The sequence below is a fragment of the Canis lupus genome, chromosome 25, assembly GCF_011100685.1.
Source record: "Canis lupus familiaris isolate Mischka breed German Shepherd chromosome 25, alternate assembly UU_Cfam_GSD_1.0, whole genome shotgun sequence".
Classification (NCBI taxonomy): Eukaryota; Metazoa; Chordata; class Mammalia; order Carnivora; family Canidae; genus Canis; species Canis lupus.
The window spans coordinates 4,963,829-4,989,075 of NC_049246.1; the positions used below are offsets into that span (position 1 = coordinate 4,963,829).

Below are 25,247 nucleotides of genomic sequence, written 5' to 3' on the forward strand. Positions count from 1 at the left end.
GAGGGGGAGGCCACAGAGTCTCTTTGCAATCTATGCTCATCAATCCTTAAGAAGAGAACCAAAACACTATTTTCTGGATTAACTACCTGGAAGCAAGAGTTTTAGCAGATAATCTCTTAAAAAATATACATTTATTTATTTTTAGAGAGAGAGTGAGTGAGCACAAGCAGGGGGAGAGGGAGAGGATTTCAAGCAGACTCCATGAGCCTGAGGTGGGGCTCAGTCTCAGGATCCTAAGATCATGACCTGTGCCAAAACCAAGAGTCAGTCACTTAACCAATTGAGCCACCTAGGCGCCCTAGCAGATGATGTCTTAAGAACTCTTCAGGTTTTTTGTTCTTTGCTCACTTTGGGTTGATCATTACATAGCGTGTAGGTAAAGGAGTCAACCCAGAAATGCTTAATGAAATGTGAGAAGAATCAGTACAATGTCCCTGCCAAATTCTTCCTGGTTGAATAAATTTATATAAAACAAACTCTATGCTCATTGATTCAGGCCATGAAGTTGGGGGAAGGTGGTGGTGGAGGAGGAATGAGAGACAAGTAGTAGTATTGGTGATGACCTTTTATCACCATACAAAATAAGTTCACTTGGAGTGTCTGATCTTGGAAAGAAAATAATGAAAATAACAAAAGCTGAAAAGATTTGCTTGGAAATGGAATGACATCAAGACAAAGGTTTATCAGGTGGTGGTATAAACATTACAAAAAAGAAATCATACACTTTTATTAGGCTAAATTCAAATTAAAAATAGTATTGCATGTATTTGGCAGAACAAAGTGATCTTCTTTGATTTTGACATAAATGGGAAACAGTAATCTATATATACTATATTGAGATTTCAAATGGCTTTAAATAGGTTCATTATCAATATGTCTAAAACCTTTAAAAATGAGCTCTTCACATCTAACTGAAATGCTTAGGTATTTAGATTGAGTAATATCTACTTCAACAAATTGAAGCATGCAATATGTTTTGAATAATTGTTAATTTATGCTAAGGTAACAACTGTGTAATATAACTGAAATCTATGTTAACAGAAGATAAGGAAATCCCTTCTAGCTATTTCTACTACAAACAGCAGGCTGCAATTTTCACCCTTCTTCCTTGTGTAAAATATGACTTTGGAGGCTTGTGAAAGCATGTGCTGTTAATTTCTGAAAATCAATAATTAGCACTTCTCAACAGTATGCAATAAAAATAACACAAAGACGAGAAAAAACACATCTCACATAAATGACACACATTCCACTTTGACTAGCTGCATTATTTATGCTTTTCTAGTGGACGATTGATGACCATGGACCAGCTAAGGACTGCAGTAATTATAGGGAGAAAAGATAAACCTAAATTAAAGATTTATTCACTAATCAAAATTAAATGTGTGTCATTAATTTTCTTGATACTAATTTCTATATAGAAACTTCATTCACTGATTCTTTGCAATGCAAGCCTTATCGCTGGAGATGAGGAACACATCACAGACACAGCTTAATCTATACTCTTGTTAGTTTTAGGGATCATAATATTCTTCTTGCTCCCCAAATGATTCTTTAAGCTTAAAAGAAAACCTAATGTGTGTTTCCACTCCCATAATTTCAAATGTAGGGGTTTTCTTTCTCTTTTATTATTTTCCTTTCAATTTTAATTCAGCTTTTGAATTTGCTAACATTTTAAACGTTAAAATGGTTTTAAGAAATCTTTATCAGCCATTTTGTTGATCATTTGTTGCAATTCATGTCTCAGAATAAATGCCCAGGAGAAAAACCCTGAACATTTCCCATATGAAGACAATTAGGCATCATGGCCCTTGTAAATGGACAACAGTGTGCTACAACCTACTCAAGCAATCCACAAGTGGGGCGTTGGTATGTCTTGTCAGATAGAAGAAATGAGTCAGAAATGGGGGAAGGAAAAGACATGGGATAATAAACTCACAGAAAGAATAAGCAATGACCAAAGGCCATCATTGCTGTCACTACAAACACCTTCATTTACACCATCAGGAGGAAAAGTGGGTTAATTTTTTCCTTATAAATTTTATGAGTTCATCTTTTAGGAAAGCCAGCATTGCAGCTGTTTTGGATAAAGACACATCTGTCTTGTTGGCTCTTGACAGCCTTATCATGTCAGGTTTCTGTAGTAGCAGGAATGGTTCAGCAAAAAAAAAAAAAATAATAAATAAATAAAGTGAAAACTGAAGGAATTTATTCTACTTCTTTTGGGCATATTCTCACTATAGCAGATCCAAAGAAATGTTTTGGTATCCCTGTCATATCAAAGAAAGAGATAAGTGAAGAAAATACAATCTAAGAATACCAAGAAATATTAGTAAAAAAAATCAGACTATAAATACCACACTTTTGGGGATACCTGGGTGGCTCAGTAGTTGAGCGGCTGCCTTCAGCTCAGGGTGAGATGCTGGGGTCCTGGGCTCCCCATGGGGAGCATGCTTCTCTCTCTGTCTATGTCTCTGCCTCTCTCTGTGTCTCTCATGGATAAATAAAATGTTTTTAAAAAAATACTACACTTTTGCAGTATTATAATTTAGTATTTACTGTTTTAGTATTTCCAGCATAGATGAATGTGTATATATGCACAAATAAATAAATATTGCATGGCCCAAATGTTCTTTTTTAAAAAAAATTATTTATTTATTTATTCATAGACACACAGAGAGAGAGGGGCAGAGACACAGACAGAGGGAGAAGCAGGCTCCACGCAGGGAGCCCGATGTGGGACTCGATCCTGGGTCTCCAGGATCACACCCCAGGCTGCAGGCGGCACCAAACTGCTGCGCCACCAGGGCTGCCCTGCATGGCCCAAATGTTCTAATAGTTTGCACAGAAAAACAGCCTTTTATGTTAGGCTTGTGTTGATACCTCTCACTGTGGAAGAGAAATCGTTTAAGTCCTTTTTCAGTTTGTCAGTGTTGACTGTACATATGATGTATATATGGTATGTGTATACATCATATGTACATGTGATGTAGAGAAATGAATTATTAAAACAAAAGTTCTTCCAAGATACTTCATTTAATTATGCTCTTCGATAATAATAACCAATGTCTGTGTAGTGCTTTATGGTTTACAAAGTACCTTCCCATCTTTTATCACATGTTTCTCAAATCAGATCTATGAGTTAGGTATCAATTCTGTTATCATTTTATGTACCAGGGTATATAAAAGTTAAGTGACTCACTTAATATTACTCAAATTGTAATGACCGGCTATGATAAAACCTATTATCTGGTTCCCAACTTTCTATCATCTTTTATTGCCTACTGCATGCCATATAATCATACTTTAAGGCAGATAGGTTTGAGTAATTATATCCATGATTCTAAGAGTGATCAATTTTAGAACAGTTTTAGAATGAAATGTTTTTCACTCATTATAAGAGTATAGTAAAGAAAAAAAATCTGTGACATTTAATTTGTAATCTCTACTAACCAACTAACTAACCAAGTGAGTGGAGGGTCAGAAAGAGAGAGAGAATCTTAACCAGACTCCACAACCAGCGCTGAGCCTGACACGTGCCTGGATCATACAACCCTGTGATCATGACCTGAGCTGAAATCAAGAGTCAGATGCTTAATCAACTGAGCCACCCAGGCACAGTACTGAGAAAGATTTCTCAGAGCCATCTTAAAATTTCCTGTATAATTCCTGGAAGTTTTACAGAGTCAAGAGTTTTAAGAAATTCAAAAGTACAAACAAAATAGAAAAACCTTACAAGTTAAATTAGTAAAATGGGAATACACATCAGGTGTCCCTCATTTTTAAGAATCATTTTGAAAGTAAGAAGAATGTCATCCCTAAAACTAGTAAGTATTAGTAAATACTGTTCTTTATAAATTCCTAGAATGTAATGGGACTAAAGTAACCCTGACTTGAGAACCAGAAGACCTCACCTAAATCTGACTTGGATGCTACATAGATTGTGTCTTTGGAAAAATCATTTAATAAGAGCCTAGATTAATGGTTTTTAACCATTAATGTATGGATAATGTATGGGGATGTATGTGAAATGCCTGGAAAGGTTTTCGTTTTTGTTTTTCTTTTTTTTTTTTTCCGTTTTTGTTTTTCAAAATAAACCTGCCTTGAACTCTAATGCCTGGATGTCCTGAGATGCCCATGGGATGGGAAATGGGACAGTGGATAGGGAGTTAGACAGGGTTAGATGAATAGGGTAGGTGTGTTTGAGAATAGTTGAGGGGTTGGGGATATAGTAGAAATTAGAGTTAAAAATCTGAAACTAGGTGAGAGGTACATGGCAGTTCATCACACAATTCTCTCTACCTTTACAGGAACTGGAGAAAAGCTTTCCAGATCTTTTATATGCCTTTAGTAGACAGTGCTTCTTAAACTTCAATGGCTCAGACAAGTCACTGGGAATCTCCTTAAGTGCATGTTCTGATTTAGTAAGTTGGGAAGGCCTGAGAATCTGAAGTTCTCACAAGTTCCCAGGTGATGGGGATACTGTTGGATTATGGACTACACTTGAGTGGACAGGAGTTAGAATACCATGGGACCAGATAATTACCAACTAGAATATTCTATTTCCTCAGCAGGTCAGAGGATGGAGTTTCTCAGCCATCATTTGGTAAGTAAAAAAACAAAGCAAATCACATCATTTTTATTAATATGTAAAAATGGTAAGAAAGAATATTCATTACTAGGCTTAAAATTACTGTTCAAATAGTCAGTTGAGCTCATCTATGAAATAATGTGTCTAGAAGATTATGATATAAGCCAAGACTTAAGACAACTTAAATAATATCTAATATCCAACAGATCTAGTGTTTACATATTAAGAAGAGCTTTGTACCAGAACTGTTCTGTCATGTTTCTGCCCAGAGGCTGTCATGATAAAGTTTATTATCAGTTACTGCTTTACAAGTATAAAATAAGTTAAGCTGTCATATTTTTCTCAGGCAAAGATCCTAAGCTGTCAAAGAATGTCAATTTTAAATCTGACATAGAGAAGAAAATTATCTGTTATTCTGACCTCTAATTTCTTGACATTTTAATGCCATAATTGCTGTGGTTAGTGCTGCTTCATGATTTCACCTGTCAAGGAAGAATGAATCAATAACCTTAAGCCATTTCTCAAATTTTAGCACTAACTTTCAAAATTCAAAGTTATAGGCAGATTGTGGGATATGTGTTGTGTTTATATATATAGATAGATAGACAGATTTTACAAAAGGGATATATATCAATATTCATATATTAAATATTTATTGTTTAAATCAGTGTTTATTTTTAAAAAATTTTTAAAAAAAAGATTTTATTTATTTATTCATGAGAGACAGAGAGAGAGAGAGGCAGAGACACAGGCAGAGGGAGAAGCAGGTTCCCTGCAGGGAGTCCGATATGGGACTCGATCCCAGGTCTCCAGGATTATGCCCTGGGCAGAAAGCAGGCGCTAAACCGTGGAGCCACCCAGGCATCCCCTAAATCCATGTTTAATTTAAGCATCAAAAAAATTATCTCCCTTAGGCCAGTTGGACTTTAGTATAAGATAACCACAGCCTTCCTTTGGTTTTATTTATGTGAAATGTAATGTAGTATTTAAAAAATACAAAGACAAACGTTATTGAATAAAAGAAATGCACCAAACTGGTAAGAGGGTTAATGTTTTGAACACTGCCTTTCCCAAGAGTTTATGTCCAACCATTTAGGTAGGTATTAACTTTCTCAAGGCATGGTATCATGGTGCAGACTGCTGGTATCTCAACATTGATGTTTTCATAAAAGATGTGGTGCCTCCCAGAGGGCCCTCCTCACAAGGGAAATGTATATGTAAGGGGATATAAATGGCTACCAAATAACGAATATACTGCACTTCATTCCCCTTAGCTACAGAGTTCTTTGGGTGACCATAGATGCTAAGCACTTTTCAGGTTGGCAAACATTGTCATGTATTATTCCTCCTTTGTGAAGACAGCAATTGAAGAGGGAGATCAAGTCTTGGCCAGCATTAGACAGTTCACGAAGACCTCACAGATTTTAGGGGGGTTCTCATCTGTTGCAGGTTCTTAAACGATACTGTAGTACATTTTTGGGATTATATTAGGTTTTGTGGAATAGAGGAGATAGGGGTGGGGAGTGAGGAGAACAGCTAACTCATAGCCCTTGATATCCATTAATCTGCTATGGCTACGACATAATAAGCAGTTCCCTTAGTGGTCTTAAGGAGATAAAGTATCTTCCTGAGCAGTCTTGAGTGGATGCAAGTCCACAGGGTCAGAGCAAATTTCTCTCTCTCTGCTGGTGTATGGTTGGGCCTCTGCTGGCTGGGGGAAGGAAGGTAACAGTGTTCTAGGTATGTGCTCCCTTAGCAAGTATTCTTGAGAACTGATGTCAGAGTTTTTGGGTCAGGAAAGTCCTATAATTTGATGATTAAGGCCCATACATAGTCCCTCCACACACATACTGTCCAAAGCAACAGTGTGATTTTTTAATAGAAGCTGGTATTTTTATAGAATTCAAATAATAAATACTATATCCACATAAAGAAAGTTACAATTCTAATTCCATTTTTTATTCCCACTTATCATTTTACTTACTCTCTCTTTTTTTTACTCTCATTTAAATATGAAAAATCTGCTATTTTTCTGTCAATTTTAATGCTGTCATGCACTTTTCTTACATTCAATATGCTTAAAATAGTTTATTTTGCCCGACAGGATTAACTTGGACAGATCTCTATAATGGATAAAATGTATGATAAGATAATTCAGGAGGAAAAAGGTTTATGGCATTTAAAAATAAAAAATCAACTTGGAGATGGTCTTGGAATAAAAGGATACACTACTCCAATTATATTTTTCTGATTCTACAGGTATTGGTTCTAAAAGAAGAATATAATTTTTAAGGTGTTTACAGAACTGGGCAAAGATGTAATGTGAAAAAATAAGTAAGCTCAGAATTACCTCCTATAAAATAATTTGATTACAGGGAGTAAGAAATCAGGGGAGTATAATGGTTTGCAGAGAAAATCCCCTTCTTTCACCACAGAATTTCCTAATATCTGGCTTCTCTCACTCATTCATTCTCTGTCTTTATTCCCTTCTCCCACCTTCAAGCACTAATTCATTTCTTCCCACATACAACGTGATATAACCCTTTACCTAATAACATTTTTACAATGTGTTCTCTGAATATTTAGCCCTAAGGGTCCAAGAGCACCAATCACGAGCCTCTTCCCTCTCCTCTTCTCTGCTTGAAGCCATACAAATGGAGCCAGTTTTGGTAGAGGTATGTAAGAAATAACTTTATGGAAGCAAATTTTTCTTAGAGAGCTCTATTTCCCAAATCTACAAGTTTTCCACCTCTAAAATTAAAAGTAAAAAAAATAAAACAAGCATTCCACTGATGGGAAATGTAGCCATGATTGCTTGTTTTGCACACAGCAGATGGCCACTATTGGGCGGAATGGAGGCTGGGATGTGGCTTCCTGGCAGCAACGCTCACCCAGCAGCTGTTGCTCCTTTACTCTTTCACCTATCTGAAGTCATTTTGTGCAGTGTGGAGGTGATTTAAATAATATTTTATATGAATACTTTCACTAAAAATACTTATGCACATACTAGAGCACCTAATTCCCAACTGTTAGCTATAAACTTTCAGGATAAGAATGTACAGGAATAAAAATACTCTACACTCATCTATTTCATTGATGTGTTTTGGAGAACATTCTGGAATAAAATACTATATGCTCAACTATTTTATCAATGCTTTTTTTTGAGCATTCTGTCTAGAAGTCTGTAATTTTGCATTTATTAAGAAAATACATACTGGCAGCTTATTTTAATGTGAATGATTCTTATTCAAATATTCAACTAGGTTTTCATTAATAACACACACAGGGCATTAAGCATTTTAATGAAGATGCTGAAATAAAACAAGTAAATGAAGGATACTGAAGTGCATTATCTGTGTCTACAATTCAAAAAAGAACACAGTGGTCTCATTACTTGGTTTTGAGATACAACATTCATTTTCCAACATTTGTTAAAAACCTGAGATTCATGTTTTATAAAAATTTATGCTGAAAAGAAATTTATACAGAAAGAGATGGAAAGCCAAATTTGTGTCTCAGAGATGACAGAAATTTTTGGAATAATATGGGACTTAACACCTACCTCCCTGAGCACAGGATCAGTGATACTATCCAGGTTGACAGAGCCCTCATAGGTTAAGTAATGAAAAACATTCAGAGCACGGACTGCTTCTGGTCCTCGCTGTTTGTAGCCAAATATAAGGTCAATCCACTGATGCAGTTGGCAAGAAACAAATTCACTTTCCAGGGCCTGCAAGGAGTTAAAAAAGAAATAAGAGACCATACAAACTTAGCAAATCTCTCTTTTTCTTACTTTGAAATATTCTATACAAAGAAGTACAAATACTATGCTCTTTGCATTACTATATTTTTAATCTATGTATTAGATATCTTGTTCCTAGAAATGGCAAAATAATAAAACAATTAGACTATTAAAAACACAGGCCTGAATGAAAATTTACTTGCTCTAAAATGCTTAGCTTTCTTGTGGCTCCATTATGTATGGCATATGTTTTTAAAAATTAAATAGATTTCTTAAAAAAAAAAACACGTTTAAAAGAAAAATAATTTGAAGTACCTGTCTTAATTTTACAAAAATTTCATTTTTCTATTCCTTATAAAAGATTTTATCTGTTTCTTTTTTTTTTATTTTTTTTTTATGATAGTCACAGAGAGAGAGAGAGAGGCAGAGACATAGGCAGAGGGAGAAGCAGGCTCCACGCACCGGGAGCCCGACGTGGGATTCGATCCTGGGTCTCCAGGATCGCGCCCTGGGCCAAAGGCAGGCGCCAAACCACTGCACCACCCAGGGATCCCAGATTTTATCTGTTTCTTTGAGAGAGAGAGAGAGAGAGAGAGAGAGAGCAAGCATGAGCGGGAGAAGGCACAGAGGAAGAGGGAGAAGCAGACTCCCTGCTGAGCAGGGAGCCCCATGCAGGGCTGGATCCCAGAACCCTGAGATCATGACCCGAGCCCAAGCAGATGCTTAAGAGCCCCATGCAGGGCTGGATCCCAGAACCCTGAGATCATGACCCGAGCCCAAGCAGATGCTTAACTGACTGAGCCACCCAGGTGCCCCTTCATTTCTCATTTTTAAACATTAGTTTAAAATGAAACCATTTCATTAGAAACTTTGATATATGCTTATTTTCCTGCCTCACATCTTCAAATTTGCTTCTAACACTACTAAAATGGGATGCCTTCCTTTGGCTACAAATGAATTCTTGCTTTTATATAGTCTAGGAATCACTGGGCAATTTTAGATGTTTGCTAGCTAGTAGGAAATGAATGCAAATTAGTAATAGTCAATGAGCTTACTAAGCTTTCATAAAGAGAAAAAAAAAAAAAAAAAAAAGAAGGCCTTTTCATTTCCTAAGAAGCCATCATAAGCTTCCTGGAGGTATCCTGACTTGTAGGCACAGGGTTCTGTTCATACCTGACATGAGCAGTGCCAATCACTGTGTGGTTCTCTATGCCTCTCACTTACCATATCCACTTGTCATCAATTTCTTATTGATTTTAAGAGCACACTGATTTCAGCAACATGAACAAAAACTGTAGACCTAGCTTCTTAAATTTCAACTAAGTGTAGCCATATTAAACAATTTTCTAAATTACAGCTGTAACTAGATATGTGAATGAAGTCATTCTCTGACTTCATGACCCTGATTTCTAAGGTGTTGACACCAATTTGGAATTCACTTAATTAATAAATAATTCTAAAATTAGCTCTCTGAGAATTCCATTTAATTTTTTTAATCTATAAAATATCTGAATACTTTTTAACTTTTCCTGTGATCACATTTTACTAGTTACTTTATTCCCCTCAACCTCTTCTTAATTTCTTTCTTTCAAAAGTTTTGGTATTTTACTTATACCAATTATTGTGACTGTTTCTCATTCAGAAATATAAACAATTAGACTTTATTAAAGGATAGTTTCTGTACCAAAACGAAAAAGAATTTATATATTCTGTATCTTAGTGGTATTGACATAATAGTTCAGATCAGAATACAGGGAAGGAGATTAAAAATTCTGTATTGGTTATGTCAATAATGTTGGTTTGGTCGATGTGTATAAATGATTCTGTAAGTGCAGTGTAACTAGTTAATAAAGAAAAAAGTCAGTCTAGTTATTTTTCAGTGCCTTGTACAATAAGGGATAAAAACCAAAAGGGATCCCTGGGTGGCACAGCGGTTTGGCGCCTGCCTTTGGCCCAGGGCGCGATCCTGGAGACCCGGGATCGAATCCCACGTCGGGCTCCCGGTGCATGGAGCCTGCTTCTCCCTCTGCCTGTGTCTCTGCCTCTCTCTCTCTCTCTCTGTGTGTGACTATCATAAATAAATAAAAAATTAAAAAAAAAACAAAAACAAAAGATTGGGGGGAGGGGCAAGATGGCAGAAGAGCAGGGTCTCCAAATCACCTATCCCCACCAAATTACCTAGAAAATCTTCAAATTTTCCTGAAAATCTATGAATTCGGCCTGAGAATTAAAGAGAGAACACCTGGAATGCTACAGTGAGAAGAGTTCGCGCTTCTCTCAAGGTAGGAAGACGGGGAAAAAGAAATAAAGACACAAAAGGCCTCCAAGGGGGAGGGGCCCCGCGAGGAGCCGGGCTGAGGCCGGGGCGAGTGTCCCCAGGACAGGAGAGCCCCGTCCCGGAGGACGCAGGAGCTGCACCGACCTTCCCGGGCGGAAAGGGGCTTGCGGGGAGGTGGAGCAGGACCCAGGAGGGCGGGGATGCCCTCGGGTTCCCTGGGATAGTAACAGAGCAACTGCGCGCCCAGGAGAGTGCGCCGAGCTCCCTAAGGGCTGCAGCGCGCACGGCGGGACCCGGAGCAGCTCGGGGGGCTCGGGGGCGGCTCCGCGAAGGGGGCTGCGGGGCGGGAGCAGCTCGGGGGGCTCGGGGGCGGCTCTGCAGAGGGGGCTGCGGGGCCGGAGCACGAATCCACCAGCGCAGGCCTCGGAGCACAGGGCGCCGGGACACAGCCCAGGATCCGGCCTCCCCCCGGGACAGGAAGAGGCCGGGAGGGCCCAGGACAGCGAGGACGCTCCTCCCGGATCTGAGCAGATCAGCGGCCCCGCCCCGGAGCCTCCAGGCCCTGCAGACCGAGAGCTCTGGAGCTACTGCGGGGGCTGACTCCAGGGCTGCAGAGCTGGCCCCGCCACTGGGGCTGTTGCTCCTGGGGCCTCACGGGGTAAACAACCCCCACTGAGCCCTGCACCAGGCAGGGGCACAGCAGCTCCCCCAAGTGCTCACACCTGAGAATCAGCACAGCAGGCCCCTCCCCCAGAAGACCAGCTAGACGGACAAGTTCCAGGGGAAGTCAAGGGACTTATAGTCCTTGTATAGTCCTTATACAAAATCAGAAGATACTCCCCCGTGTTTTTTTTTTTGTTTGTTTGTTTCGTTTTGTTTTGCTTTTTGATTTGTTTCCTTCCCCCACCTTTTTTTCCTTTCTTTTTCTTTCTCTTTTTCTCCTTTTTCTTTTTTTCTTCCTTTTTTCTTTTTCTCTTTTCTTTCCTTCTTTCTCTCCTCTCTTTTTCTCCTTTTCCCAATACAACTTGTTTTTGGCCACTCTGCACTTAGCAAAATGACTAGAAGGAAAACCTCACCTCAAAAGAAAGAATCAGAAACAGTCCTCTCTCCCACAGAGTTACAAAATCTGGATTACAATTCAATGTCAGAAAGCCAATTCAGAAGCACTATTATACAGCTACTGGTGGCTCTAGAAAAAAGCATAAAGGACTCAAGAGACTTCATGACTGCAGAATTTAGAGCTAATCAGGCAGAAATTAAAAATCAATTGAATGAGATGCAATCCAAACTAGAAGTCCTAACGACGAGGGTTAACGAGGTGGAAGAACGAATGAGTGACATAGAAGACAAGTTGATAGCAAAGAGGGAAACTGAGGAAAAAAGAGACAGACAATTAAAAGACCATGAAGACAGATTAAGGGAAATAAACGACGGCCTGAGGAAGAAAAACCTACATTTAATTGGTGTTCCCAAGGGCGCCAAAAGGGCCAGAGGGCCAGAATATGTATTTGAACAAATCCTAGCTGAAAACTTTCCTAATCTGGGAAGGGAAACAGGCATTCAGATCCAGGAAATAGAGAGATCCCCCCCTAAAATCAATAAAAACCGTTCAACACCTCGACATTTAATAGTGAAGCTTGCAAATTCCAAAGATAAAGAGAAGATCCTTAAAGCAGCAAGAAACAAGAAATCCCTGACTTTTATGGGGAGGAGTATTAGGATAACAGCAGACCTCTCCACTGAGACATGGCAGGCCAGAAAGGGCTGGCAGGATATATTCAGGGTCCTAAATGAGAAGAACATGCAACCAAGAATCCTTTATCCAGCAAGGCTCTCATTCAAAATGGAAGGAGAGATAAAGAGCTTCCAAGACAGGCAGGAACTGAAAGAATATGTGACCTCCAAACCAGCTCTGCAAGAAATTTTAAGGGGGACTCTTACAATTCCCCTTTAAGAAGAAGTTCAGTGGAACAATCCACAAAAACAAGGACTGAATAGATATCATGATGACACTAAACTCATATCTCTCAGTAGTTACTCTGAACGTGAACGGGCTTAATGACCCCATCAAAAGGCGCAGGGTTTCAGACTGGATAAAAAAGCAGGACCCATCTATTTGCTGTCTACAAGAGACTCATTTTAGACAGAAGGACACCTACAGCCTGAAAATAAAAGGTTGGAGAACCATTCACCATTCAAATGGTCCTCAAAAGAAAGCAGGGGTAGCCATCCTTATATCAGATAAACTAAAATTTACCCCGAAGATTGTAGTGAGAGATGAAGAGGGACACTATATCATACTTAAAGGATCTATCCAACAAGAGGACTTAACAATCCTCAATACATATGCCCCGAATGTGGGAGCTGCCAAATATATAAATCAATTAATAACCAAAGTGAAGAAATACTTAGATAATAATACACTTATACTTGGTGACTTCAATCTAGCTCTTTCTATACTCGATAGGTCTTCTAAGCACAACATCTCCAAAGAAACAGGAGCTTTAAATGATACACTGGACCAGATGGATTTCACAGATATCTACAGAACTTTACATCCAAACTCAACTGAATACACATTCTTCTCAAGTGCACATGGAACTTTCTCCAGAATAGACCACAACTGGGTCACAAATCGGGTCTGAACCGATACCAAAAGATTGGGATCGTCCCCTGCATATTCTCAGACCATAATGCCTTGAAATTAGAACTAAATCACAACAAGAAGTTTGGAAGGACCTCAAACACATGGAGGTTAAGGACCATCCTGCTAAAAGATGAAAGGGTCAACCAGGAAATTAAGGAAGAATTAAAAAGATTCATGGAAACTAATGAGAATGAAGATACAACCATTCAAAATCTTTGGGATGCAGCAAAAGCAGTCCTAAGGGGGAAATACATCACAATAAAATGCATCCATTCAAAAACTGGAAAGAACTCAAATACAAAAGCTAACCTTACACATAAAGGAGCTAGAGAAAAAACAGCAAATAGATCCTACACCCAGCAGAAGAAGAGAGTTAATAAAGATTCGAGCAGAACTCAATGAAATCGAGACCAGAAGAACTGTGGAACAGATCAACAGAACCAGGAGTTGGTTCTTTGAAAGAATTAATAAGATAGATAAACCATTAGCCAGCCTTATTAAAAAGAAGAGAGAGAAGACTCAAATTAATAAAATCATGAATGAGAAAGGAGAGATCACTACCAACACCAAGGAAATACAAACGATTTTAAAAACATATTATGAACAGCTATACGCCAATAAATTAGGCAATCTAGGAGAAATGGACGCATTCCTGGAAAGCCACAAACTACCAAAACTGGAACAGGAAGAAAGAGAAAACCTGAACAGGCCAATAACCAGGGAGGAAATTGAAGCAGTCATCAAAAACCTCCCAAGACACAGGAGTCCAGGGCCAGATGGCTTTCCAGGGGAATTCTAGCAAACGTTTAAAGAAGAAACCATACCTATTCTCCTAAAGCTGTTTTGAAAGATAGAAAGAGATGGAGTACTTCCAAATTCGTTCTATGAGGCCAGCATCACCTTAATTCCAAAACCAAAGACCCCACCAAAAAGGAGAATTACAGACCAATATCCCTGATGAACATGGATGCAAAAATTCTCAACAAGATACTGGCCAATAGGATCCAACAGTACATTAAGAAAATTATTCACCATGACCAAGTAGGATTTATCCCTGGGACCCAAGGCTGGTTCAACACCCGTAAAACAATCAATGTGATTCATCATATCAGCAAGAGAAAAACCAAGAACCATATGATCCTCTCATTAGATGCAGAGAAAGCATTTGACAAAATACAGCATCCATTTCTGATCAAAACTCTTCAGAGTGTAGGGTTAGAGGGAAGATTCCTCAACATCTTAAAAGCCATCTACGAAAAGCCCACAGCAAATATCATTCTCAATGGGGAAGCACTGGGAGCCTTTCCCCTAAGATCAGGAACAAGACAGGGATGTCCACTCTCACCAATGCTATTCAACATAGTACTGGAAGTCCTAGCCTCAGCTATCAGACAACAAAAAGACATTAAAGGCATTCAAATTGGCAAAGAAGAAGTCAAACTCTCCCTCTTCGCCGATGACATGATACTCTACATAGAAAACCCAAGAGCCTCCACCCCAAGATTGCTAGAACTCATACAGCAATTCGGTAGCGTGGCAGGATACAAAATCAATGCCCAGAAATCAGTGGCATTTCTATACACTAACAATGAGACTTAAAAAAGAGAAATTAAGGAGTCAATCCCATTTACAATTGCACCCAAAAGCATAAGATACCTAGGAATAAACCTCACCAAAGAGGTAAAGGATCTATACCCTAAAAACTATAGAACTCTTCTGAAAGAAATTGAGAAAGACACAAAGAGATTGAAAACTATTCCATGCTCATGGATTGGCAGAATTAATATTGTGAAAATGTCAGTGTTACCCAGGGCAATATACACATTTAATGCAATCCCTATCAAAATACCATGGACTTTCTTCAGAGAGTTAGAACAAATTATTTTAAGATTTGTGTGGAATCAGAAAAGACCCCGAATAGCCAGGGGAATTTTAAAAAAGAAAACCATATCTGGGGGCATCACAATGCCAGATTTCAGGTTGTACTACAAAGCTGTGGTCATCAAGACAGTGTGGTACTGGCACAAAAACAGACACATAGATCAGTGGAACAGAATAGAGAACCCAGAAGTGGACCCTGAACTTTATGGTCAACTAATATTCGATAAAGGAGGAAAGACTATCCATTGGAAGAAAGACAGTCTCTTCAATAAATGGTGCTGGGAAAATTGCACATCCACATGCAGAAGAATGAAACTAGACACTCTCTTTCACCAGACACAAAGATAAACTCAAATGGATGAAAGATCTAAATGTGAGACAAGATTCCATCAAACTCCTACAGGAGAACACAGGCAACACCCTTTTTGAACTCAGCCACAGTAACTTCTTGCAAGATACATCCATGAAGGCAAAAGAAACAAAAGCAAAAATGAACTATTGGGACTTCATCAAGATAAGAAGCTTTTGCACAGCAAAGGATACAGTCAACAAAACTAAAAGACAACCTACAGAATGGGAGAAGATATTTGCAAATGACGTATCAGATAAAGGGCTAGTTTCCAAGATCTATAAAGAACTTATTAAACTCAACACCAAAGAAACAAACAATCCAATCATGAAATGGGCAAAAGACATGAACAGAAATCTCACAGAGGAAGACATAGACATGGCCAACATGCACATGAGAAAATGCTCTGCATCACTTGCCATCAGGGAAATACAAATCAAAACCACAATGAGATCCCACCTCACACCAGTGAGAATGGGGCAAATTAACAAGGCAGGAAACAACAAATGTTGGAGAGGATGTGGAGAAAAGGGAACCCTCTTCCACTGTTGGTGGGAATGTGAACTGGTGCAGCCACTCTGGAAAACTGTGTGGAGGTTCCTCAAAGAGTTAAAAATAGACCTGCCCTATGACCCAGCAATTGCACTGTTGGGGATTTACCCCAAAGATACAGATGCAATGAAACGCTGGGACACCTGCACCCCGATGTTTATAGCAGCAATGGCCACAATAGCCAAACTGTGGAAGGAGCCTCTGTGTCCATTGAAAGATGAATGGATAAAGAAGATGTGGTTTATGTATACAATGGAATATTACTCAGCAATGAGAAATGACAAATACCCACCATTTGCTTCAACGTGGATGGAACTGGAGGGTATTATGCTGAATGAAGTAAGTCAGTCGGAGAAGGACAAACATTATATGTTCTCATTCATTTGGGGAATATAAATAATAGTGGAAGGGAATCTAAGGGAAGGGGGAAGAATTGTGTGGGAAATATCAGAAAGGGAGACAGAACGTAAAGACTCCTAACTCTGGGAAACGAACTAGGGGTGGTAGAAGGGGAGGAGGGCGGGGGGTGGGAGTGAATGGGTGACGGGCACTGGGGGTTATTCTGTATGTTGGTAAATTGAACACCAATAAAAAATAAATAAAAAAAAAAGAATTAAAAAAAAAAAAGAAAAAAAACCCAAAAGATTATGGAGTACCTAATGTCCAAATGTATTCGTGGGAATTCAAAATAGTAGTGAAATCAGATATATTACATAAAGATTTTTAGGGGTGCCTGGTGGCTCAGTAAGTGGGGCTCAGTAAGTTTGGTTTTAGTTCAGGGCATGATCTCATGGGTCCTGGGTTCCAGCCCTGGGAGATGCTCCCTGCTGAAGCGGAGTCCGCTTGAAGATTCTATTCCTTTGCCCCTCCCCCTATTTGTGCAAGAATGCTTTTGCTCCCTCTCTCCCTTTTCTAAAATAAATAAATAAATCTTTAAAAAAATAAAGGAGGATTTTACCAACATCATCACATAATCAGTTTGCAGCAATCATTTCAAATAAATCTTATTGATATTACTACACATATTTGGAAAGGATTGATGAAATTTACTATTACTCTGTTAGAGTGAAATGATTATTGAATAAAATGCCTAATGCAGGTGTGAGAGGTGGAGGGAATCATGATTTTTGACTAATTTGAATTTAAAAATGGATTTGTTATCTTTATCTCCATCCTCTACTTTCATTTCTCTCCCCTACCAGAGGCAACATCTGTAACGTGGTTGATATTTCTCCTTTTGTTTGCATCTGTTTTTATAAAACATCACTCATTATTTGTGTATGTATTTTTTTTTAATTTTTATTTATTTATGATAGTCACAGAGAGAGAAAGAGAGAGAGGCAGAGACACAGGCAGAGGGAGAAGCAGGCTCCATGCACCGGAAGCCCGATGTGGGATTCGATCCCGGGTCTCCAGGATCGTGCCCTGGGCCAAAGGCAGGCGCTAAACCGCTGCACCACCCAGGGATCCCTGTATGTATTTTTGATTCATAAAAATGGTATCGTTATAGATTTCATTTAGTTTCTTACTTTTTCCACCTAGCATTGCTTTTGAAGATCAGCCTACGTCGCTGTGTGTATAGGAAGTCCATTGCTTCTACTAACCACACAGAACTGCCCCCAGCAGTGAGCTCTAGACTGCCTCTAACTCCCTATGACAGAATGCTGTGATAAGTGTCTTCTCTTGAATCTCTTTTTGGATCTTTGTGAGAATTTGTTTGGGACTTATAATCTGGAGTAGGACTGCTGTGTCACTGTAGTGGATGTGTACAATGACTCAGCAGTAATTAGTGCCCAGATGCTCTTTAGGATGGCTGCCCCTGTCTCCACTCCCTCCAGCAGTGCATAGGGTTCTATGTGTTCACATCCTCATCAACTCTTAGTATTATCCAGGTTTCTAATTTAGCCAGTGTAATAGGTATGAAACAATACCTCATTGTTTTAATTTGTCTTCCTCTGATTAATAAGGAATTTGACATCTTTTAAAATACGGCCTTTTGGGTTTCCTCCTCTGTAAATTTCTTGTTTACATCCTGTCTTTATGCTGTTACTTTGCAAAAGTTCTTTGTATGTTTTAGGTAATAGTTCCTTGTTGGTTTTAAACATTGCAAATGTATTCTTCCAAATGTCATGTGTCTATGAACTTTTTATCCATGTTGTTCTTTGTTGACCAGAAATTCCTAATTTTGAGCGAATCAGATATTTTTTTCTCTTTATTTTTTATACTCTCGGGATTTTGTTTTGAAATTACAAAGATGACTTTCTATAATTTTGATGTATTTACTTTTCATATATTGATCTTTAATCCATCTAGAGTCTACTTTTACTTGTGTAAGTGGTATTAAATAGGGATTTAGTATTGTTTTTGTTTATATAGTCGATTTTTCCAATACCATCTATTAAACAAATACAACGTTCCTTAGTGGTATATGATGCCACCTTTAGTGTGTGTATTTCTGAAACAAAGATATGAAATTGCTAGTGTTTACAGATATGATAATCTACCTAGAAAAAACAATACAATCAGCAACCAACATATTAGAACTAATAAAAGGGTTGCAAGGTCCCTCTTTCTTTTTGTCTTTATTCCCTCCCTGTTTCCTCCTTTCCTTTCCCTTTTCTCTATCTATCTATCTATCTATCTATCTATCTATCTATCTATTCATAGTCCATCCATCTATCCATCCATTCATCCATCTGGATATGTGTGAGTCTCCAGGTGTTTCCACTCTTTTTATTTCATTTGTTACCCTAATTTACCCTAATTATCTTTATTTCTCATATATCTTTATATATGGTGGATGTATTCTTCTTTTTCAGTCACTGCAGCTATTTCTGATCCTTATTCTTCCCTATAACTTTTACAATAAATGCACATAGATACATCAAAATAATTGTGATTGGGATTCAATAAATTTTTGGATTTATTTGGGAAAATTGATATTAAGTTTTCCCATCCAGAGTCCCAGAATATCTCTTTACTTATATTGATTTTCTGTATGTATTTTATTAGAGTTAAAAATTAATATTTTCTCCATAAAGGATGTGAGAATTCTTGGTTAATACCCTGACTGTCTGTAAGTTTTGTTGCAATTATAACATTTCCAAAATTATGTTTCATATATGGTTACTGATGATGTAAAAAAAAAAAAAAACACACTGATTTCTTCAAGCTGATTTTGTTTCTGGCAAGACTTATTAGCTATAACTGTAACTTCTTTATTTTTTCTTTATAGAATTGTTCTCAACTTTGATGAAGACATTAAACAATAGTGTTATGATATGAAGCATCTGTCTTTTTTCTAATCTTAAATGATTATGAGTGTGTATATGTGTGCTACATCAATATTTTTTTATCAATATTAATCAATATTAATTTACATATATAATTATATGGGTTGTTAAATATTTTACTTAGAATTTTTGTATTTATACCTATACATGTAATGGCCCTATTTCTTTATCCTTTTTTCTCCCTTTAACAACTTTTGGAATCAAGATCACATTAGCCTCATGGATGGCTTGCCATGTTTTCTCCCACTACTTCCTGATAAATGACTTTATTATCTCTTGAAAATTTGAGAATATGGCCTTAGATAACTTGGAGATGGAAGATTTTACACCATTTAAATTTCTTTAAGGCTTTTAAGTCTCTATTTCTTTTGTCTCAATTTCAACATTTTATATATTTTCTCAGTATTTATTTCATTTCAGTTTAAAAAATTAGTTGTTTATAACATACTTTAATTCAATTGAAAAAATCTCTAAGTCAATAGTTATTTATTCTATCCTATTCTGTATGAGAGACAGTAGAGTGAATCAATTAATAATTAATTGTTTAAATAATTTTGCCTCAGGATTTTTGGGGAGGGGTCATAAAATTAAATGACAAAGAAACAGTAAGGGAGCAGATTCAACAGATAATGAATGTCTCATGGATTGTCTGTCTTGCTAGTCACTGTGCAGAGAGAAAAGAAAATCCACTTAGAACATATAAAAGCCAGTCCTGGTTTTGAATCAAATGTATACCTGATAATCGAATTTTAGATATCCCATCATGGAAGCATAAAGACCTATGTAAAGCTAAAGCCTGACACTGAGACTGAACTGTACTCTAAATAGTATCAATCTGTTACTAAATACATGTTACCTGCTTATTTGTTCTTTACAGAACTATGTTTTCTTATGCAATCCCATTTTGGACTCTGAAACAAGATTTTTTTTTTTTGAAACAAGATTTTATTGCAAATACTTACAATGGAAAAATATCAGGAAATACTTGATTCCTAAGCTATTAGGGTTATAATGGTCTTAATAGCTCTCTTTACCCTCTACTTCCATATCTAAAAGTAGAAGCAATTGCATTAAGCCTAGGTAAACCAATTCCCAATCCATAATTCTACCCTGGGGATCTGGGAGGAAGGAAATAAAGAGTGAGATTTAAACCAGAGAGGATATCTCTTAGATGGATAATAGTTACCTAATTCTAATTTCCATATTGTCCCATGGGTATTAGATGCTAGAGAATTCTTTCTCCAGCAGGTTTAGGATAAAGCATCGCTGAACTTATGAAAAAGGAAACCAGGCTAGTGGAATTAACTCTGAGGATAAAATATTTATTTCTCCTGAAATCTTTTTATTTAAGAATACTGAATTTCCATCTCCTCTTCTTGACTAGAGAAAGAATATTTCCAAGCTTTTTCTCCTATTGCCTCAAAAATCTGCTTCTGATATTGAAAAAATTCTCTGAAGAGAGTTGCATACAGTCAAGTAGACCATCAGAAATCATAGTGTTCCTTCTTCTGTAGGGGGCTTAAATTATTCTATTCCTTGATTGCTTACTGGATGTATAATAAAGGAATATAACTCCATTCCCACTGGCCTCACTCTGGTCTTAGCTCTTATTGCTTTCCACATGGACAACTGCAATAGACCTCAACCTCTTTCTCTAATCCAACCCGTCTTGCATGCATCCTGCTCGGGGGGACAGACTTCTGAAACCATCATGCTCCTATTGTCATCATCTAGTTCACATCTTTGAAGGTTCCTCTCAGCAAAACACATGAGGGTAAACTTTACCTGACTCCTAAGGCCTTTTACAAACCTTGACCCCACCCTACCCCACCAGTTCCTCGGACTTCAGGATATACATCCTTGGCTCCAAGTAGCACAGACAATTCACAGCCCAGACACAGAGCAGCCAGTACAACATTTGAGCCTCTGTTGCTCCTTTCTCCTTATTTGAAAGTATTTCATCCTCCTGCTTCTTTTTCAGGTCTTAGCCATCCTTCTTACTCAAGTTCAATGTTTGCTTCCTGAGTTCTCCGGGTCACACTCTATGAATTCTTCTATGAATTTCTATGGCACTTGAAATCAGTACCCTCCTGTTTAATGGAGCAAGATAATGTATACACATTTACTTGTGAAATTCGATTTGTATATAAACTGGGAAGTGCTATACAAACAAATGGGGTTATTACCAATTAGCACTTGTTTCAAACCTGCAATACTGTATCCTCAATTAGAATGTAAGCGTTTCTAAGATAGGGAACATATCTAGTGCTTCTCTTCCATTTTTCTTTTTTTTTAAGATTTTATTTATTTATTTATTCATGAGAGACAGAGAGAGAGAGAGAGAGAGAGAGAGAGAGAGAGACAGGCAGAGGGAGAAGCAGGCTCCATGCAGGGAGCCTGATGTGGGACTAGACCCTGGGTCTCCAGGATCACACCCTGAGCTGAAGGTGGTGCTAAACCGCTGAGCCACGCGGGCTGCCCTCTTCCATTTTTCATAGCTCCTAACCTAGTATTAGATACTAAATATTTAATAAATATTATTGGTTAATTAATTAAGCAATGGAAAAGATGTGTTGGTAACAAGAAATGTCAGGAATGGGAAAGAAGCTCATGTACTCAGTCAGTGAATATTGACGGACCATCTGCTATGCACTGACACTATTCTAGATTTTAGGATTAGAGCAGTAAATAAAAGAAACCAAAATCCCTGCTTTTCAGCATTGTAGTGGGGGGAGATCGATACAGCCCCAGATAGTAAGATACAGAAGGTGGTAAGTGCTAAAGAAAAGAGAAAGGTAGAAAAGAAAGTTAAGGAGTATGGATGGATGGCAAGTGGACTGCCATTTTGGAGTAGGTGGTCAGAGAAGGCTTCTTTGAGTTTGTGACAATTAAGGACCACAATAAGGAAGTGAAATATAAACACATCTAGGAGAAGAGGATTTCAAACAGCCTCATTCACTCATTCATTTATCCCTCATTCATTCAATACAGAACATCTGTTATGTGCCAGAGAGTTACTCTAGGCCCCAGAGATAATATGACAAACAAGACAAAAGCTCTCATCTCCAGGAGTATGTCCCCTTGGTTTTTAGTTTTTTTTAGTATGTCCCCTTGAAATGCAAATAAACAATGTGAAAATACTCTCATCTCTCTCAAGCTCCAAAGTACTGACCATCCACCCTATGCTAGAAACTAGCCTTGGAGGATATTCAGATGAATAAGGATTCCATGTCCTCACAAAGATCACAGTCCAGTAGAAGAGAAACATGTCAACTTGGGCTTTTCCTCCTCCAACTCTAAGCTGACCATAGGCACTAAAGGTCCTTATTACATTTCTAGCAGAAGTTACTAAATATAATGATGCATCTCTGCTGCTCTTTCCATCACCACTCTACAAATGCTTCCCCTACCATTTACTTGCCTCTATAAGACAGAGAAATCAGAGGGAAAATGATCACAGCTAGGAAGCAGCAGAGAAAGACTGTTTATTGGTTGGAACTTTATTATTTTTTCTCTCTCTTTAAAAAAAACATTACTTAAGTTCAACTTTGTTAACATAATAATGTATTATTAGTTTCAGGGGTAGAATTTAGTGATTCATCAATTGCATATAACATCCAGTGCTCATCACATCAGGTGCCCTCCTTCATGCCCATCAGCCAGTTACCTCATTCCCCCTCCCACCTCCCTTCCAGCAACCTCCAGTGTGTTCCCTAGAGTTAAGAATCTCTTACGTATTGCCTCTCTGTTTTTATCTTCTTTTGTTTTTCCTCCCCTTCTTAAATTCCACGTGAGTGAAATAATTATTTGTCTTTCTGTCTTATTGTGCTTAGCATGATACCCTCTAGTTCCATCCACATCCTTGTAAATGGCAGAATATCATTCTTTTTGATGGATGAGTATTATTCATTGATTAGCTTCTTACTACCTTCACTGCTACCACCCTGGTCCAAGCCCCCGTCACCTCTCACAAAACCTGCTAACAGATTCATGCCTGACTACACTGTGCCTCAACAGTTCATTTCCAACACTGCAGCCAGAATGATCTCTTCAAAATGGAAGATCATGGCTTGCTTCTGCTCAAAGCACTGTGACAACTCTCTATTTCACTCAGAGCAAAGATGCAAAGTGTTTACCATGGCCTTTCAGGCCATATGTGACCTGGCCTCATTGCTGCTCAGTCTTCTACTAGGCGCCCCCAACGCTCTCTGCCCTAGCTCCATGGCTTCCTTGGGAAGCAGATCCCTGCCATGGGGCATTTGCTCCAGATGGTCCTTCTGCTGCAGAAAGTCTTTCCACAAGACAGCCACTTGGTTCACTCTCTCATCTCCTTCCAGTCTAAAGCAAATATTACTTTCACAATGAGGGGATCCTGACTTTCTACCCTGTATTCCTGATCCCCTTATCTTTCACTACTTTATTCCGTAGTATTGATTATTTTATAACATGTTACATATTTTACTTATTTATTTTCTATTTTACGGTCTGTTTCCCTTTGATCAAAAGTAAGCTGTATGAGGGCAGGGATCTTTGTCTGTTTCACTCCAAACAGATAAAACAGCACCCAGAACATTCAGTAACTACCTGTTGAACGCATGGATCAGAGCATCTATCGGCATTTGCTGTGACTGATGTTTACTTGTCAATGTTCCTAACTGGAGTGTGACCTCCTGAGGGCCATTCACTGTGGTGCTCATGCTTGTGTTTTCAGAGCCCAGAGCAGTCGGAACTTTGTAACAGGCCCTCAATGAATAGGAGGAAAGAAGGAATTTCTTTACATTAGCTTTCTTCTGAGTGGGATCCATATCTAATTCTTCGTGTTTTCCATAATGCTTTACTCAGAGCTGGCTCAAAGATTTATGGAATAAACAAACCCCCAGTTTCAGAGATAAGGAGGACCTTGAAACTCTATGAGATTGGTTGTCCAAGTGTCACAGCTAACAGGTGGCAGAACAGGCAGTTAAACACAAAATACTTGAGTCTGCTATAAATTACTTCCACGAGTCTCATCTCCTGAAACTTCTTTTTAGAGCAGGGTGCTTTGTAGTATAAAAGCATACCTCAAATGCAAATTGTTATCTATCAGAAAGAGCCTTTTTCTTTCAAATATGAAAATCTTGCAAAGGATGTAATGCAGTAAAAGCAAACCACAATCAGTTCTGCTTTCTCTGCCTCGGGCACTGCGCTCTGCTCCACAGACGGAGAATGTTCTACATTTGGTCCAGGAGCACCTATGCTGGGCTGAGTGCCGGATGAGATTATCAGTGCACATCCGTGAAAGGCCTTTTTCTAAAACAAAGTTTAAAAAAGGGCAGATTATGATTGATGAACCCAGCATTAGGGTAATGTTATCAGAGATACTTTCTATTTCTGTCCTTTGTGGAGAGGTCAGATTCTAATCATGTTAGAAGTGAACACAGTGCTTTATTAATGTTTCATGAGTGAGTCGGTTATAATCAGCCTAGCTGGGTGTGGGTAAATTAAACCAATTTTTGATGTATGAACTCAATGCACTTAAAATTTATTTAAATGTCTATCCAACGTGTCCATATCGCTTTTCCAGGTTTTCTAATGAGACCAAATTTTGAGTTTCACAGTTCTTCAGTAAAACACAATCCTTGTCACTGTATTTACAAAGTATAAACAATGGTACTTAATTATATATATTATTTCCAACAACTAGAAAACCAATTAACTAAAAAAATTCATCTTTAAAAATCAAAGGACTCTCATTTTTTAAAAATCAGAGAAGGAAATTAGGTTGTAGACATACACAAGTTCCTACAAATCTATCAAAATACCTTTTCAGTTGCTGCCATGGGATAATAAAACTGATTTATAACCAATGGTATCATCCCTTTTTGTAAATTACTTTTGTCTTCTTTGCCTTGAATTTCTTAATGACAGCTTGAAA

At 38.1% G+C, this 25,247-nt stretch overlaps 1 protein-coding gene across 13 annotated transcripts in view; it reads right to left on the reverse strand.

Annotated features, from left to right (window-relative positions):
• The window catches only part of NBEA (neurobeachin), a 674,010-nt gene that overhangs the window by 36,923 nt on the left and 611,840 nt on the right, over nucleotides 1-25,247 (reverse strand). For all 13 annotated transcript variants that reach the window (XM_038573291.1, XM_038573292.1, XM_038573296.1 and 10 more), the window contains one exon: nucleotides 8,154-8,321. In XM_038573291.1, the coding sequence (XP_038429219.1) occupies nucleotides 8,154-8,321 (168 nt within the window). The remainder of the gene's footprint in view (nucleotides 1-8,153; nucleotides 8,322-25,247) is intronic.